Source organism: Siphateles boraxobius, unplaced genomic scaffold (assembly GCF_051911475.1).
Source record: "Siphateles boraxobius isolate OS27281-9 unplaced genomic scaffold, OSU_SipBor_1 16, whole genome shotgun sequence".
Taxonomy (NCBI): domain Eukaryota; kingdom Metazoa; phylum Chordata; class Actinopteri; order Cypriniformes; family Leuciscidae; genus Siphateles; species Siphateles boraxobius.
The window spans coordinates 10,183,031-10,197,815 of NW_027508766.1; the positions used below are offsets into that span (position 1 = coordinate 10,183,031).

A 14,785-nucleotide genomic window follows, 5' to 3' on the forward strand; every position below is an offset into this window, starting at 1 on the left:
CTGTAATGCATTTGAACTGACGCATGGCCTTGAAGGCATTAGAAAGACCTGGAATAGTGCGGAAGAGAAGAAACGAAGGTAAGAACTGCAGGTGGTCTTTGCATGGATATGAGGAACAAAATTGCCTGTAGCCGTGTTATTTTGGCTAAGATGTAAACAAAAAAAAAGTGCTAAACAAAATTGTGTTACAGATTCAGACAATAAAGAGGTTAAGAAAAGTGATAAGAAGAGATAAGAGGTTATGTTATTATGTTAGGGAATGGAACCACAGCCAAACTCTCCTCAAAACAGTCTGTTATTAAAGCAGTTTTTTCTTTTTCTTTTCTTTTTTTCTTCTCAGAGATATTGACACATCCCTCACAAAGAAATGAGAACATGGCAGAAATTAGTCAGAAAAGAGACCATGTAGAATTTTTTTTATTTTTTCTATTACATGTTTTTAATAAAAGTCTATTAACTCCTTGAAAATAACTATAAAAATGAACAGATTTTAACTTCGAACATACTGAAATCAAAACTAGTGACATTTTATGCAATGCAATATTATGTTACTAGAATATAACATGAACAGCTTGGTTTTACCTCTGTAGGATCTCAGACCTCTTCTGACTTCAATAGCTTCACTAGCCTACTATATTCACACCAGCTAGCTTAGACAAAAGCATCGCCATGTGTTTTCTTTGCATATTCCTTTTCTTCTTCTCCAACCCCCCCACCACCCCACCATACCATGTGCTTTCCAGGGAAAGGGTAGAAAATGACGTCACTGCAGGGCTGGTCTGTAGTTTATTAGTCAGCGCGAAGTGCCAGGTTAGAACTCAGACAAGGCTCTGTCCAGCCAGCTCAACTCAATTTAACAACCTCAGCTCTTCAGAGGGATGCCTTCCCTAGCTATAAGTTTAACAAACTGAGACATTGACCCAAGTTCTACAACTTTTGACTTTCTTAATTACTTTTTGCTTACTTTTAACCAGTCTTTAAAGGTGTCTTGTTTAAGGATTAGTGCGCAACACTTTTAGAGAAGACAGGCGCGTAGTGAAACATCCAAATTTGGATTATAGTTTCTGTTTCTCGTCTTTCAGTTGAGAAAACCCGACTCGTGATGGTTGTCCTGTCACTTAGGTTACTAATGGTAGGAGTTGTAGTAGGTCTGACTTCAGCTCTTCTGGTAAGTGTTAATGATTTACTGTTTCTGCACGTAAAGTTGTATGAAAATGATCTGTAAGTGAAAGCTCGCGGGACATGTTTGAGGTGTAACAGTCGCCCTCCCGCTTGGAACACGATTAGAATTCAAATAAGTCTGTCTGAAATGTAAGCTGGTTTTAAGAATATCTACACCAGTATTGTGTTCATTCTGTCTGTTCGTATTATGCAGAGTACCTAGAGAAAACGTATCAACCAAATACTAGAGAGAAACTTGCGCATTTTAGGAGAGTGTTCCCAGCTGTCAAACCAATAGCCAAACTGTCCGAAAGTTGGCATTGCAGAAAACACGTGAAATAGGCTATGGCAAGCTGTTTTCATCTTTATTCATTTGAACGAACACACACAAAATTAATTTATTGATTAAATATTAGTAGCTACTTGTAATTATTTGATAGTGACAAATTATTCCCTTGTTAGCCTACATATAACAAATTGCATGCTTTTCCATAGATTTCTTTGCGGGTCTGTGGTTCAGATCTATATTGACTATTCACACAGCTTACTGTGCATTTCAGGTAGTGCTGGTAGCCTACCTAGTTTTATTATCATCTATTTATAATTTTTTTAATTATTTAATTTAATTTGACTAAAACTTCATTTTTAATTTTATGAAACTATAAATTAGCCATTTTGAGTAGTAGTTACGCAAGATATGTTACTAATAACAGCTGTAATGGGATACTAATGTCAGATAAATAGGTACTAAGAGTATCTAATAAGTATCAGCAAATCTGATATAGATACTAGAAACAATCTGGATGTTATAGTAGTAACAAAAAGTACTAGCTCACCTAATGAATATATAATTGTAAAAATAGATAGGGACTAGCAACAGTTGGAGCACTTGTTGGAAGTGAATAGTTTATATCTGAAGAGTATAGATTAGTTATAACAATAGAACAACAGAATAATAACATAATATAATAGTTGCTAATTTCTTTGGTTCTGGTCACTGGGTTTCATCCTAGAAATTGAAATTAAGTTGTAACATAAAAATAGATACCTATAAGTTTAAAGGAATACATGTAAAAATGGCTTGCCACAAATGCAATTGAAAGTTAAATGTCAGATTTGGATATAATCATGACAGTTTTACATCCACTTTTCTCTGGTTCTACCGATGGTACTTTCTCAGCTATTTTGTTAATGTCTTGGCTGCATGTTTTATGCATCGTCTCTTTATCTCTTTGTTCTCTTTTTCTTGCAGGCTGGTGAAATTATAGATAAAAAAGGTAAAGTATATAGCCTTGTGGTCCTCAAACTTTTTCGCTAATATTCGCTAATAACGCTAATATTGTGATTCAGGGTGAAAGTTATAATATAACTTTTGATGCTTCTTTAATAATTTATGTAGACAGCTGGAAAGTAAGAGCCACTCTGTGCCAAGTCATGTGGTGTTTAACTGTTATCACTTGCATCTTCTCCTCTCAGTGTTTAATGACAAATATTTTAATCAGAAAATTAATCAGAATTGCTAAACACTCAGTACAGGAAAAGCCCTAAGGGCACCCTAAGAGACGTTGCAAGCCAATCTCTAGAGAACTTTTAACAGACTTTAACACCTAAAATAATAGTCTGTTAATTAAAGTTGGGAATGACAAGCAAATACCACAGGATAATACATTGTTTAGTCGGCTAGACTTACAATCGTTTATTTTGTTTCTCTTTTTTAATGAACTTAATGAAGTTAATTGTACACCGTAAAAACTCACAGATCCCTTACATTTAAGTAAACTCAAATTAGTGTCAACATCACGACCTGCAGTGATGAGTTCAGTGCACTTTTTCAACCACTTTGAATTTAATTACTGATGTAGAAAATCATATTTTTTTATTATTCAAAATGGACCCATTAGACTAGAGCAATTATTTCTCAGGCACAGGACTTGCATGTATTTACATGTAACATGAGATGGAAATTTTCTTTCACATTCATTTTTAATATAATCAAGATAAATTCTACATGTTTGTCTTATGTTTTATCAGACTTGTTGAAGATCCGTCTGAAAGAGTATGGCCTCATTACTCCCATCAGTACCGATGCAGAGGGACACTACCTCTCGCATCTTCTCTCTGCCAATCACAAGCAGCGTGTGAAGCGTGAGGTTTTGGAAGGGTCGACGCAAGCGGTAGACAGACTGTTCTTTAACATCACTGTCTTTGGCAAGGAATTCCACCTCCGACTACATCCCAACCAAAGATTAGTGGCTCCAGGATCTATGGTGGAATGGCATGATGAGATCGAAATGGCTGGGAATGCAACTGAGAATGGAACCCACTCAGAGAGAATACTTAGAAGGGAGTTGCTGAAAACAGACTGCACTTTTACAGGGGACATCACGGATGTGCCTGGAGCTTCTGTCGCTATTAACAACTGTGATGGACTGGTGAGTGTTGTTTCCTTTCCTATTATATTACTTTTGAAATGATCTTGGCAGAGGGCCTGGCACAAATGACAAAATGTAACAGATATTGCGAAGCATTAGATTTGTGTAGGCCTAGTTAATATAATGGCTTACAATCTATTTTGGCATATTTTCGTACTTCATAATGCCAATGCAGTTTGGTTTCTAAACTTTTATGGAAATCCTCACTGGCTTTGAGTGGTGAGTCATTACTTTCCACCCCCCACCCACCCACAGAATATTTGAAGTTTGCATTATATTTGGCATTTTCTTTATTTCTGTAATATAAAGGGACAGCTCACTCCTTTGTCTACTAACTCTCATGGCTCTCAAAACTAGCAATAGAGCAATATTACATTTCATAGTCAATATAAACAAGTCAGTAATTTTTTTAATTTTATGGCTGGTAATCAGCAAATGGGAAATAATAAAATGTTACATTAATACATTTTTGCTAAATAAAAAAAACTAACGTTACGTTAGACTGCGAAAACATATATGAGCAGTCCATAAGAGCCATTTGTTAAATTACAAGCCCTCTAAAGCCATCCAATAGCTTTTTGTCAGAAATGGTCTGAAATTTAAGTTGTTCTTCGAAAAAATTGCTTATAGCGCAAATGAAAAGTTATTAATTTCCCTTTCAGCAGATGCTGTGGTAAGGATGGTACAAATCCACTCACTTGCCAGTTTACAAATCAGATAATTCAGGGAAATTGTGCATTGTACTGTGTGTCTTTTGGTCTTTCCACTTCCTCACAAAAGACTATGTGAGCTTGAGGCTAGTGTCCAGAGTGATAGTGGAGTTGAGTGAACTGTGGGTCACCCCAGGAAGCTGACAAATAGGATAAAGCTGCTCTCCCCAGGGCCTGTCTAACATCAGAGGAAAGCTTTACTCTTCAACAATAAATAGAGAAGTCAAATTGGGAAAATCAATTTTGCATAGACTTCCAAAGAGTTTACACAGACAAGCATGGGCAAAGGAGTGATGGCTATGTTGATGAGGCACTCAGTGGGAAAATATGTTTCTTTGGAATCAAGCAGTAACACTCGATCTCTTTGGAATCAATTGGAATGTGTCAGCTTCTACAAATTAACTTTTCAGATAGACCTATAGAAAATAAAAATAAAGACATTGACAAAAAATTCTGTTGTAAAGCCATGTAAAAGAAGCTGTTTGTCGGATATTAGTAGCATTTTGAGTGGATGCTTTATTTTTTAGGATGTTTTTAGGTTGCAATAAAATCATAGAAATAGAAATTCATAATTTGACTAAATAGGAATTGCGAAGGACATTTGCTGTCTTTGCTCTGACCTCCTCAGTAAAAAAATAAATAAACTTAAATCAATCACTCATAAAGATCATCGGACTACTCTCACTATCTGCTGTATATTTGCTATTTTTATAGCCTGCTAGAACAACTCAATTGTAAGTCGTGTTTTCTCAATAGCAATTATATTGATTCAGATATTGATTCAGTAACTGCTCTGGGGTGCGTTTCCCAAAAGCAGCGTTTGCCAACTATGGTCTTAAATTCTATCATTATCAGCATATTTCAACGAGTCTGTTTCCTGAAACCATAGTTCCAATGAACATTCGCAAACAGCATCGCAAAGTTCTGTGGTCTGAACAAAAGCTGTCGACCTGTGGTTAGAAGCATAGTTTATTGTTTGCTTGACATGTGGACTTAATAAATTCTTATCTTGAACAAAATAAGCAAGCTGACATTCAGTACAATCTATATCTTTTATTTTGAATTAGAAAATTTGAATTAGTCCTCAGATGCCATGCTTGTAATTTATAGCAAAACGTAATTTATAGCAAAATAACTTTAAAAAGTTATTACACCACCACCTGCGTGACATCATTATTGAACGACAAATTTGCGAAAATATGGTTTCAGGAAACATTCTTGAGTAGCTGGTTGATTTCTTGTTGAATGCATTGTTCTATGGTAGTTAAGCAAGCCCCCTGATGAATTCATTGGGTTCATTCATTAAATATGTCAGACTAATTTAGATGGGTTATTCATGAGTTTGCAATTCTTTTTGAATGTTTATTAAAATAACTGCTTAAAGGTTTAATTTGGTCATGAATTGGTCAACAGTACATGCTATATGTTTTTATTGCAGCCCACAAAGGCCCCTAAATATATATTTTTTCTCACTAGACATTATAGTGAGTCAGATTCGGCTCTGACTTATTCAGTGAAGGATTCATCAGACTCATTAGAACTGCAATGTAACTCCTGAGTTTGATTGTACATACTGTGAGACTGTAAGCTGAACCATTCCATTTGAACTGACTTCTTTAGACATTTTCCTTCAGCTCTGAATGTTTAAATTGTCTTAACATTACATCAGATTGAGTGCTATTGTGTGACCTTTGAAACCTTGACTGTGTATTTCTTCAAGACCCACTGAGGTTTTTGTAGCTTTACATTTTCCACCTAAACTCTGTTATTTCCTTGAGTAATAGATCAAATGCTTACGTGGACAGTCTTTGATGTAAAGTGGCACTCAGAGTCGACACCAAGATATGTTTGACTGGTCTTAATTACAGCCACCATGGATCTTGAAGTCTTCACATGTAGCCCGTGAAGCAGTTATTTCCTCTCTGAGCTGAGAGGTTGTGGGGGATGGAGGGATGATTTTAGCTGGGGGAGGAGGAGGAGGAGGAGGAGGAGGATGAGGAGGAGTTGGAGGCTGACTTACATGACACAGGCATGTTTCAGGCTTATGAACATTCCTCTGAAAGTGGAGAAAAGTGAACGGTTCTGTTTCTGCTTTGCAACTCAACAAGGTCTCGGAATGTCAGCAGAAATACTTTGGTATAAATATCAAAGATCCAAGCCATTGCCCATTACCTTTCCACTAGGGACCAAAAAAGGGTCAGCAGTCCCAAAGCAATGGGAAGGATCCAGTGGCGGAGCCAGAGGGGGGTCCGGGGCACTGGACACCCCTGACATGCGATCGGCCACCCCGTGTGCCACCCCAAAATTTTATTTGCTACTGGCAGTTGCTGATGTTGATTTTTTTTTTTAAATTACATCCGCCGGCAGCGCTGCGCGCAGTTTTCAAACGGACAAGCATAGGACGAGAGATGGTTGCAAGATACCGAACTTCACCGAATAAGAAAACATCATATCTGAAGTAAGCTTTTAAGGTTTAGCATCAGGGTGGTTTGCTCCCAATAGCCTACATTAGGCCTAATACACGCGTATATACAGTACCTTGCCGTGTGTACGTTACAGTATACAAATGTTCTAGCTAATGTGAGGATAGGAGATCAAAACGCAGGCAAAGAAGAGCAGAAACAAGCAATATCATAATGCGATCACTATAGGACTATGAAGCTTTATGGGTGTAGGTTGTTGATGGACTCGATCTACTGTGTTTTGATCATCATTATGAATCTTATCTAGATGTAGTCTTTGATAAAAATGCGATTTTCTCAGCTTTTTGCTCATGTTGCTTTTTATAAAACTTGCCAACATTCAAGTGTTGATTAAAAAAAAAGATGCACAAAGCTAGAATAACATTATTTTTTTGTTTTCTCAGCTTTTTGCTCATGTTGCTTTTTATAAAACTTGCCAACATTCAAGTGTTGATTAAAAAAAAAGATGCACAAAGCTAGAATAACATTATTTTTTTGTTTTTTGTTTTAAAAGCACAGGGTTTGTTCTTTATTTTGGTATGTTCAGATATTCATACAACAAAATATTCTGGGGTGCCATGAAATTGTGAAAATTACCAAAACCACATTTTTTTTTATACTGGCGAGAAAGAGTTAAATGTTGGTAATCGGATGATGATTAGAATGTGAATATGATTGGAATCATATTTTAAATTTGTCATATTTTTGAACAGGGTCAATTAAACATGAAAAGAAAGGGAGAGATATCTTAGTTATTTTAAAATAAGCACAAACATAGTCCAGTCATTTTATGAAAAAAAGGTTGAACAAATTGCAACAGAAGCAAACTCAAATAATTTTGTATCCTCATTATGTCCTGAGTAAGGAAACAAAGTCCCTAAGAATCCCATTAGGGGAAAGTTTCGAAATCTGTTTCTGGGGATTGACTTTTTATTTTACTTACCTTTTGTCTTCTGCATTCTCCTTACCCTTGTCTCCTGTTCTTCCCTTAGACTCGTCCCCCAGAAACAGTCGCACAGACCCAGCTCCAAACCCCATCTCTTAATAATTAAAAAAGGCTGGTTTCTAAAGTACTTCTTCCTGCCTCTATGTATTAATGCTCATGGGTAGCCTAAATGGGTTCCATTCAGACCTTAACATTAAGTCTTTTACTGTTATGTGTCAACAAGATTCAACAAGACATTTTCACCTGGCTAGACCCAATGTTAAGATCTGTTGTGGTATTTATGCAAATTAGCACATAGGTAATTAGATAATGCACCGTTTGTCCATCTTAACAAACAATTATAAAAAACTTGTAATACATTTTTTGTTTGTCTTGATGTAAGTAATCAACTAGTAATTTTCATGGTGATATCTAAAGGTTAAACTTTTTACACTATTCTCGTAAGAAAAAGAATGAATAGGCGTATGAATATGCTATATTTTCGTTTTTTTTCTAAACTTTCCCTAATGGGATTCTTTGGGACTTTTTTTCCTTACTCAAAATGCAATTTGTAATTTGTTCAAGGTTGACCCCCATTTTGGCTTAAAATGACTGGACTAACAGGCAGATCAGGTGCAAACAGACCCCCCAGCCCTTGCATCACCACTGGCTAGTCAGAGTCAGTGTGGTCAGACTTCAGAACCAGCAACAGGTCAGAGCATCTACCAGACACAGGCAGTCAATCACATACCCAATTCAGGAATTTAAGTTGAGATGATTTTGCCAGATTAAAAGGATAGTTCACCCAAAAATGAACACAAAAAAAATAATTATAAATTAAATAATTAGAACTAGAATTATTATTATAAATTATTATAAAGAAAGAATTATGTTGTATTTAATCTTCCCAGGATAAGATTTTATATTGATGGGCAATAATTTTTTTTAACTTTTTCAAGGACATGTCTGCTTGATGCCTGATATATCTAATAAAAGATGAAATAAAATATTTTTTTTTGTTGTAAATGTGAGTTTTTTTGTAAATAAATGCAGCAGTTCATAACAGAAACATGCGGTATCTTATCTACTTGGTGCTTCAGCTTCGTTTTCTGCAAATATTTTGGATGTTCAACACTTATAGACACAAACAGAGTGACCCAATTCCTTCCACAAGCTTTCCACTGTGTGTGTGTGTGTGTGTGTGTGTGTGTGTGTGTGTGTGTGTACTGTGTACCCCCGAAAGTAGCAGTGGCCACCCCCTGGCCACCCTATGTATAAAACTCTAGTTCCGCCACTGGAAGGATCCTTTGCTAATCTACAGCTCTGTGTCACTCATAGCTTGGCCTCTTTAATGCATACTGCTATATTCTGTGGCCAGGGTGCTGAATGAGGCTCCTCACTCATTGATGATCACAGCTGGCTGTGTTACTGAACTCCTGGCTGAGCTTCACATGGGAGGCTGGCTCTGAGCCAGAAATTCATCCCCAATGCACCTTTGTCAGGAGAATAATGACATTAATGGTCAGAAGAGTCTGTGTTCTTCTGCCCACACTGCCAGTAACAATCTAACATGTTCAGTGTTTTGCAGATCCACTTTAGTGCTGAGATGACTTTAAACTTCTCTGTTTTCCTCCCCATCATGCCTTGAATTCCTCTAACTTAAGTTCACTGTTCCAAGACCTAGTAAGCTGACAAACAGTAATTTGTATTACTCTACTGTACATAGACAACAAGAAGCTACTAACAGCATAAATGTATATGACACCCATAATTTAAGAATCAGTACTTTTCAGTAATGAATAAATATTCATCAACGATGCATTAAATTGATCTACAGTTACTTGTGATGAAAAGAGTTAAGACTTATTCCTCAAAAGAATCACTCATAAGAGCCATTAGTTATTCATATATTGATTCAGTAACTGCTCTGATGGATTCAGTGAACGATTCATAATCTTATATGAATTTTTTTTAATTTTGCTGTACTCTGTATATTTAGTGATGGTGGAGGGAGCAGGAAACACTGCTGTTATCAAAGCCTGGTTATGAGTTGGAGTTGCAGTTCAGAGAGGAAAACTGTGCTGTTTTTTTTTTAAATTTTTCATCAAGTTCAGACACAGTGGCTGCACAACCTACATCAAACAGAAGTGCCAGTGATCGAGACTTGAACTGTCACAAGTGGGTGTAAGCTGTTTTAAGAGCAAACACATCTCTGCTTTCTAACATCTCTGGCACACCATTGTGTGTCCCACCCTTTACTCAGTGGATCACAATGCATGTGCATTGAATTCTGTTACCCATTTACATAGATAATAGACCAGATAGCCTTGCTGATAGAAAATGAATAGAACAGTTACCAGTTAAATAAATTGTGTCATCATTTACTCTTAAAGAGGTTGTTTAAACCTCTTTGACCTTTTCTTCCATGAAGCATACAAGTAGATGTTCTGAAGACTGTACTGATCCCCCATGCTGTGGCATTGGAATGAATAGAAAAATAAAGCTTTTCAGCTTCAAAAAAGAAGGACCTAACATAACAGTGCACTGCTGCGTATATGACTCGTTTTATGAAACCATACAAGCTTTGTGTGAGAAAGCCGGGACCAACATTTACGTCATTCATTGATAACCTTCACCTCCACAGCGCTGTTAACCACTCAAGACTTGAATTTGAGAACTGGATCAGTTAGATGTATGAATGAATCATTCAGAATCATGTTTTGTTCATGAATCGGACATCTCTACCTTTCTTTTGAAATTTCTTGAGAACTAGGTTGGATGTCAAGATATTATGTGAATAATTTTCCCTTAAATATTGACCCTTCAATAGCATTTTTGAAGCTTGAAAGCTTCAATCCTTGTGTGTGTGTGTGAAATAGCTTGGGAAAGAGCATAAAAACAATCTTCAAAATAAATCCTTTTGAGCTCCACAGAAGAAAGAAAGTCATACATGTTTGGAATAAAATAAGGATGGATAAATTATGACTGAATTTTCATTGTTGGGCGAATGGACCGCTATATTATTGAGAGAGTGCTTGAAGGAAAGAGAGTAAAGCAAGCTTTCTGTACTATCATACCTATCAGACGTTGTTGCTTTCCATTGGAAAGAGCAGCATTAGCTTGAGTTTCACTCCTTAACACTGTTTAAACTTTGCAAACTCAGGCGAGGCTTTTATTCAGTCCAACACCAGTTTAGACTCAGAAACCATCCTTCTGGGAACACAAACATTCTTCACCAAATATTGGCTGAACCCAGTGACTTCAACTTTAGCATCTCAGCTTGAAATCAGGTAACATTTGGATCATAACAGGCTGTCCTGATTTTAACTGTTACCTCAGATCTGCTAGTGTTTTTACAGCTAAAGAAATTTAGCCATGTAAAAGAAACTAAAGCCCCCTTCTATGTTCCTCAATGCACTTTAAAATGCACCAAAATAATGTTTTTAGAGTGCAAATTAACTGGCAGTAGTCCCAAAATATTTCATAAAGTTTTGTTTTTACTGGCAAGACTTCCATTACGCAAAGCATTATCTAAAGCGACAAAGAGAGGCTGGAGAATACAAATGCTTCACTATTTGGATTAGACTCAAATGCCCAATTTACATTTAATAAGCCTTGTCCTCTCTCAGAAAGAGAGGCCCTTAGTCCATCTTCAATATGATTTAAGCATTCGCGAAGAACGGCTGTATATGTTTCAGTTATACAGAAGACGACATGTTGGGGATTTAGCATATCCAGAAAAAAAGGTTGCCTTTGATTGAGAAAGAAACCGAGCCAGTTCCTTCCCCCTGAGAAGTGCACCCGTACACAAGAGTTGTATTCACTAATAGTTATTGATGTACTTTGTTGATTCAGCCGAGGACTTGCCTATTGCGGAGGCTTGACCCCTGAGCTGTCTTGGTATATGGTTTGAGGTTGAAGAGGGGAGGTGTTGGAGGATATGCAGAGGCAACTAGTTTCTTTAGGTCTGCTTCAGGAGAGGCCAGAGACTAGCAACTTTAGCTCTGTGTGTTTGGCTGCTTTTATTGATATATACATTTTTAATCATGACTAGTTTAAACCACATTTTCTGTTGTCATTGCTCTGAACATTGGGTCCTGTTCACCAACAGCGCTTGGGGTTTATTTGGAGTTAAGGCCCTTTCACACTGAGCGCGACGCGATAAAGCTAAGCAAAAAGCAGACGAACACAGCTTTCACACTGAACGCTAAACGATTGATTGCCTTCAACTAATTCACGCCTGGTGGCAATATGTGGTGCTGACCGAGAATACATTTTTCTTAATGTATCTCGTAGGTTTTCCCATTTGGATTTAACCTCGCCCGCTGCACAATATACAACAGTTATTTAAGACAAATAAAGTTTGGTACACAGGAACCATCATTGAGTGCGTGTAATAACTTCCGACTGCGTTCTAAAGTGGATTTTGATTAAATAATCAGCAGACGTGCATTATTTGTACTGTTTTATAATAAACTGAACGCTACACTTGCTTAGCATTTCTCATGTAAGCATTTCTCATTCTTTATTGTAATAAAAATACCCTGAGCTGTATGAAAAACATATACAGAACATATAACATCGTAATCTTACATGTATTTGGCTTTATGTTTCATCTGTAGAAACGTTTCTTTCAGTTGTTTATGTGGGGAACCGTGAGGAACTCAGAACTAGGAAATTAACACAACATCATCATTCGGAAGGGCAGGAGTTGTGATCACATAATATGATTGACAGCTCAAGCGAATGGGCTCCCTTACTCATAACAGACACGCAATAAAAGAAAACAGCGCCCTGTACACGGTTTCAAGCCCTTCAGATCGCATAATAATAGAAAATGATAATAACATTCTGATAACCATGATAATAACACTAAGAATGTAAGAATAAATCTGTTCTCAGACACAAATGATAACACTCAACATCCATTATCTTCTCTCTTCCAGTATGGTGAAGTGTTGAAGCTTAGGACCCCAGTAATATGCCTGATCTAAAGCTGTTTTCGAGATTCTTAATGTAATCAATCACACTTTAATTCATCTAACAATCTTTTAATCTTAAATATTTCTATAGTTATAGTGAAAGAAATTGCATTTTTAGGTATGTTTTGCGACATTGTTAATTGTTATTAAGCAATAAGGCATAATATATATATTTTTGAATTACAAGCATTTCATGTTATAATTAATTCAACAGAATTATGCTTGTATCATATTTGTTATCAACATTTTTTATCTAAAAGTATCGTAGATGGTGAAAAAAAACGTTATCTCTAATAATTTTGGATAGCTATATGCTATGCTACTATCTAAGCTAACTAAAAAAAACACTTAGAACGACACCACAGCAAAGAACACAGCACTGGCCTTAACCGACTGATAAAAAAGGTACAACATCTCATTACAGACTTGGAAGGATTTTACTTTCCTGAGAAAAAAAGAGTCTGCTCTGACCTTTCCTGTATGCTGCATTTACATGTACTGACTAGTCCAGTTTATGGTCAAGGTGGACTCCCAGATATTTGTAAGTCTGGACCACCTCAATGCCCTCCCCCTCAATTACCACAGGTAGATGATTTGACTTACACCTCCCAAAGTCCACTATCATCTCCTTGGTTTTGGATGTATTGAGGATGAGACCATTGCACCTGCTCCAGGTCACAAACTCTGAGATGACCCTCCTGTATTCCTCCTCTTCTCCTCCCCTCACACAAGCCGCCATCACACAAAGGGGAACTAAAGGGAGAGAGGAGTCCAACTGAGTCGGGGGGACGAAGGGACGAGGTGAAGCCAGAGGAGTGCAGTTCAGAGGTGAGGGAAGGTGGACGAGTGACCAGGGTGGATCCGGGGGGAAGAGGGAGCCTGGCGGAACTGGTGCACTGATGGGCCACGGTGGACCTGAAGGAGGTAGGAGCCAAGGAGATGTGAATGGACTGTTGGGCTGAGGTGGAGTTCTGGTCATGGAGGGTGGAGGTGGAGACCGAGGATCCACCAACCAAACTGGAGCTGCAGGCTGGCAGACCCACGGCGACTCCACCTCGCGGAAGGAGATAAGTTGAGGAGCTGAGGGGCTGACAGGCAGAGGTGGAAGATAAGAGAGGTGGCAGATGAGAGGAGGTGGGAGAGGGAGGCTGGGTGGGAACACAGCCTCTGGTTGGGCAGACGTGACGTGAACTGTCTCTGGCTGGGCAGACATGACATGAACAGTCTCTGGCTGGGCAGACGTGACGTGAACAGTCTCTGGCTGGGCAGACGAGACGTGAACAGTCTCTGGCTGGGCAGACGAGACGTGAAGCGGTGAAGGCTCTGGGCTGGACTGGACCAGCGATGAAGGCTCTGGGCTGGACGGGACCAGCGGTGAAGGCTCTGGGCTGGACGGGACCAGCGGTGAAGGCTCTGGGCTGGACGGGACCAGCGGTGAAGGCTCTGGGCTGGACGGGACCAGCGGTGAAGGCTCTGGGCTGGACGGGAAGGCTCTGGGCTGGAGGTCTTGGCGGGACGAGACTCTGGGACGGTGTCTCTCTTGGCAGCACGTGCTGACATCAGCGGGGAATCAGCCACGCTGGAAACCAGTCCTAGACGGCCATAGACCGATCCGGTGGCTGGCTTGATGGTTGATGTGACGTGAAGATTCTCAGGCCCCAGGAAAGGGTAGCCACTCAACCACAGCACATGATCCAGATACTGGACAAAAGTGCCTGGGATTGCCGCCGCTGGAGCTTGCTGGTACAGACTATCCTCCAAACTGCCCCAAATAACAGATTTCAGGACTTCGTCTGTCCAGCTTACCCCGTTGGAAATTTTCAGGAATCCGGCGACATAATCCTCGATTGGGAGACCGTCCTGAAAACAATGGACCAAACGATCGGCTGGGGTTGATAGGAAGCGCCGACTTCCATGCTTTTTCTAGGTCGGTTCTTCTGTCACAGGTGTGGTACGGGCTGAAGAAGACTCAGAGTCAAAAGGCTCCAATACAAACGTTTACTATTAACAAAAACTCAAACTGATACAGGCACTGATACAGGCACTGGTACAGGCAGACAAACAGGCAGAGGGTACACACACAATATACATAGACGAGAACCGACAAGGACTG

At 38.6% G+C, this 14,785-nt stretch overlaps 1 protein-coding gene across 4 annotated transcripts in view; it reads left to right on the forward strand.

The window, feature by feature from the left end:
• Positions 1-765: 765 nt before the first annotated feature.
• The window catches only part of adamts3 (ADAM metallopeptidase with thrombospondin type 1 motif, 3), a 178,006-nt gene continuing 163,986 nt past the window's right edge, over positions 766-14,785 (forward strand). For 3 of the 4 annotated variants that reach the window (XM_077231554.1, XM_077231557.1, XM_077231556.1), the window contains exons 1-3: positions 818-1,168; positions 2,414-2,438; positions 3,193-3,593. In XM_077231554.1, coding sequence (XP_077087669.1) covers positions 1,103-1,168; positions 2,414-2,438; positions 3,193-3,593 — 492 coding nt within the window. In that variant the 5' untranslated portion in view covers positions 818-1,102. Of the gene's footprint in view, positions 1,169-2,413; positions 2,439-3,192; positions 3,594-14,785 lie in introns of all 4 variants that reach the window. The other variant, XM_077231555.1, reaches the window with a different exon arrangement.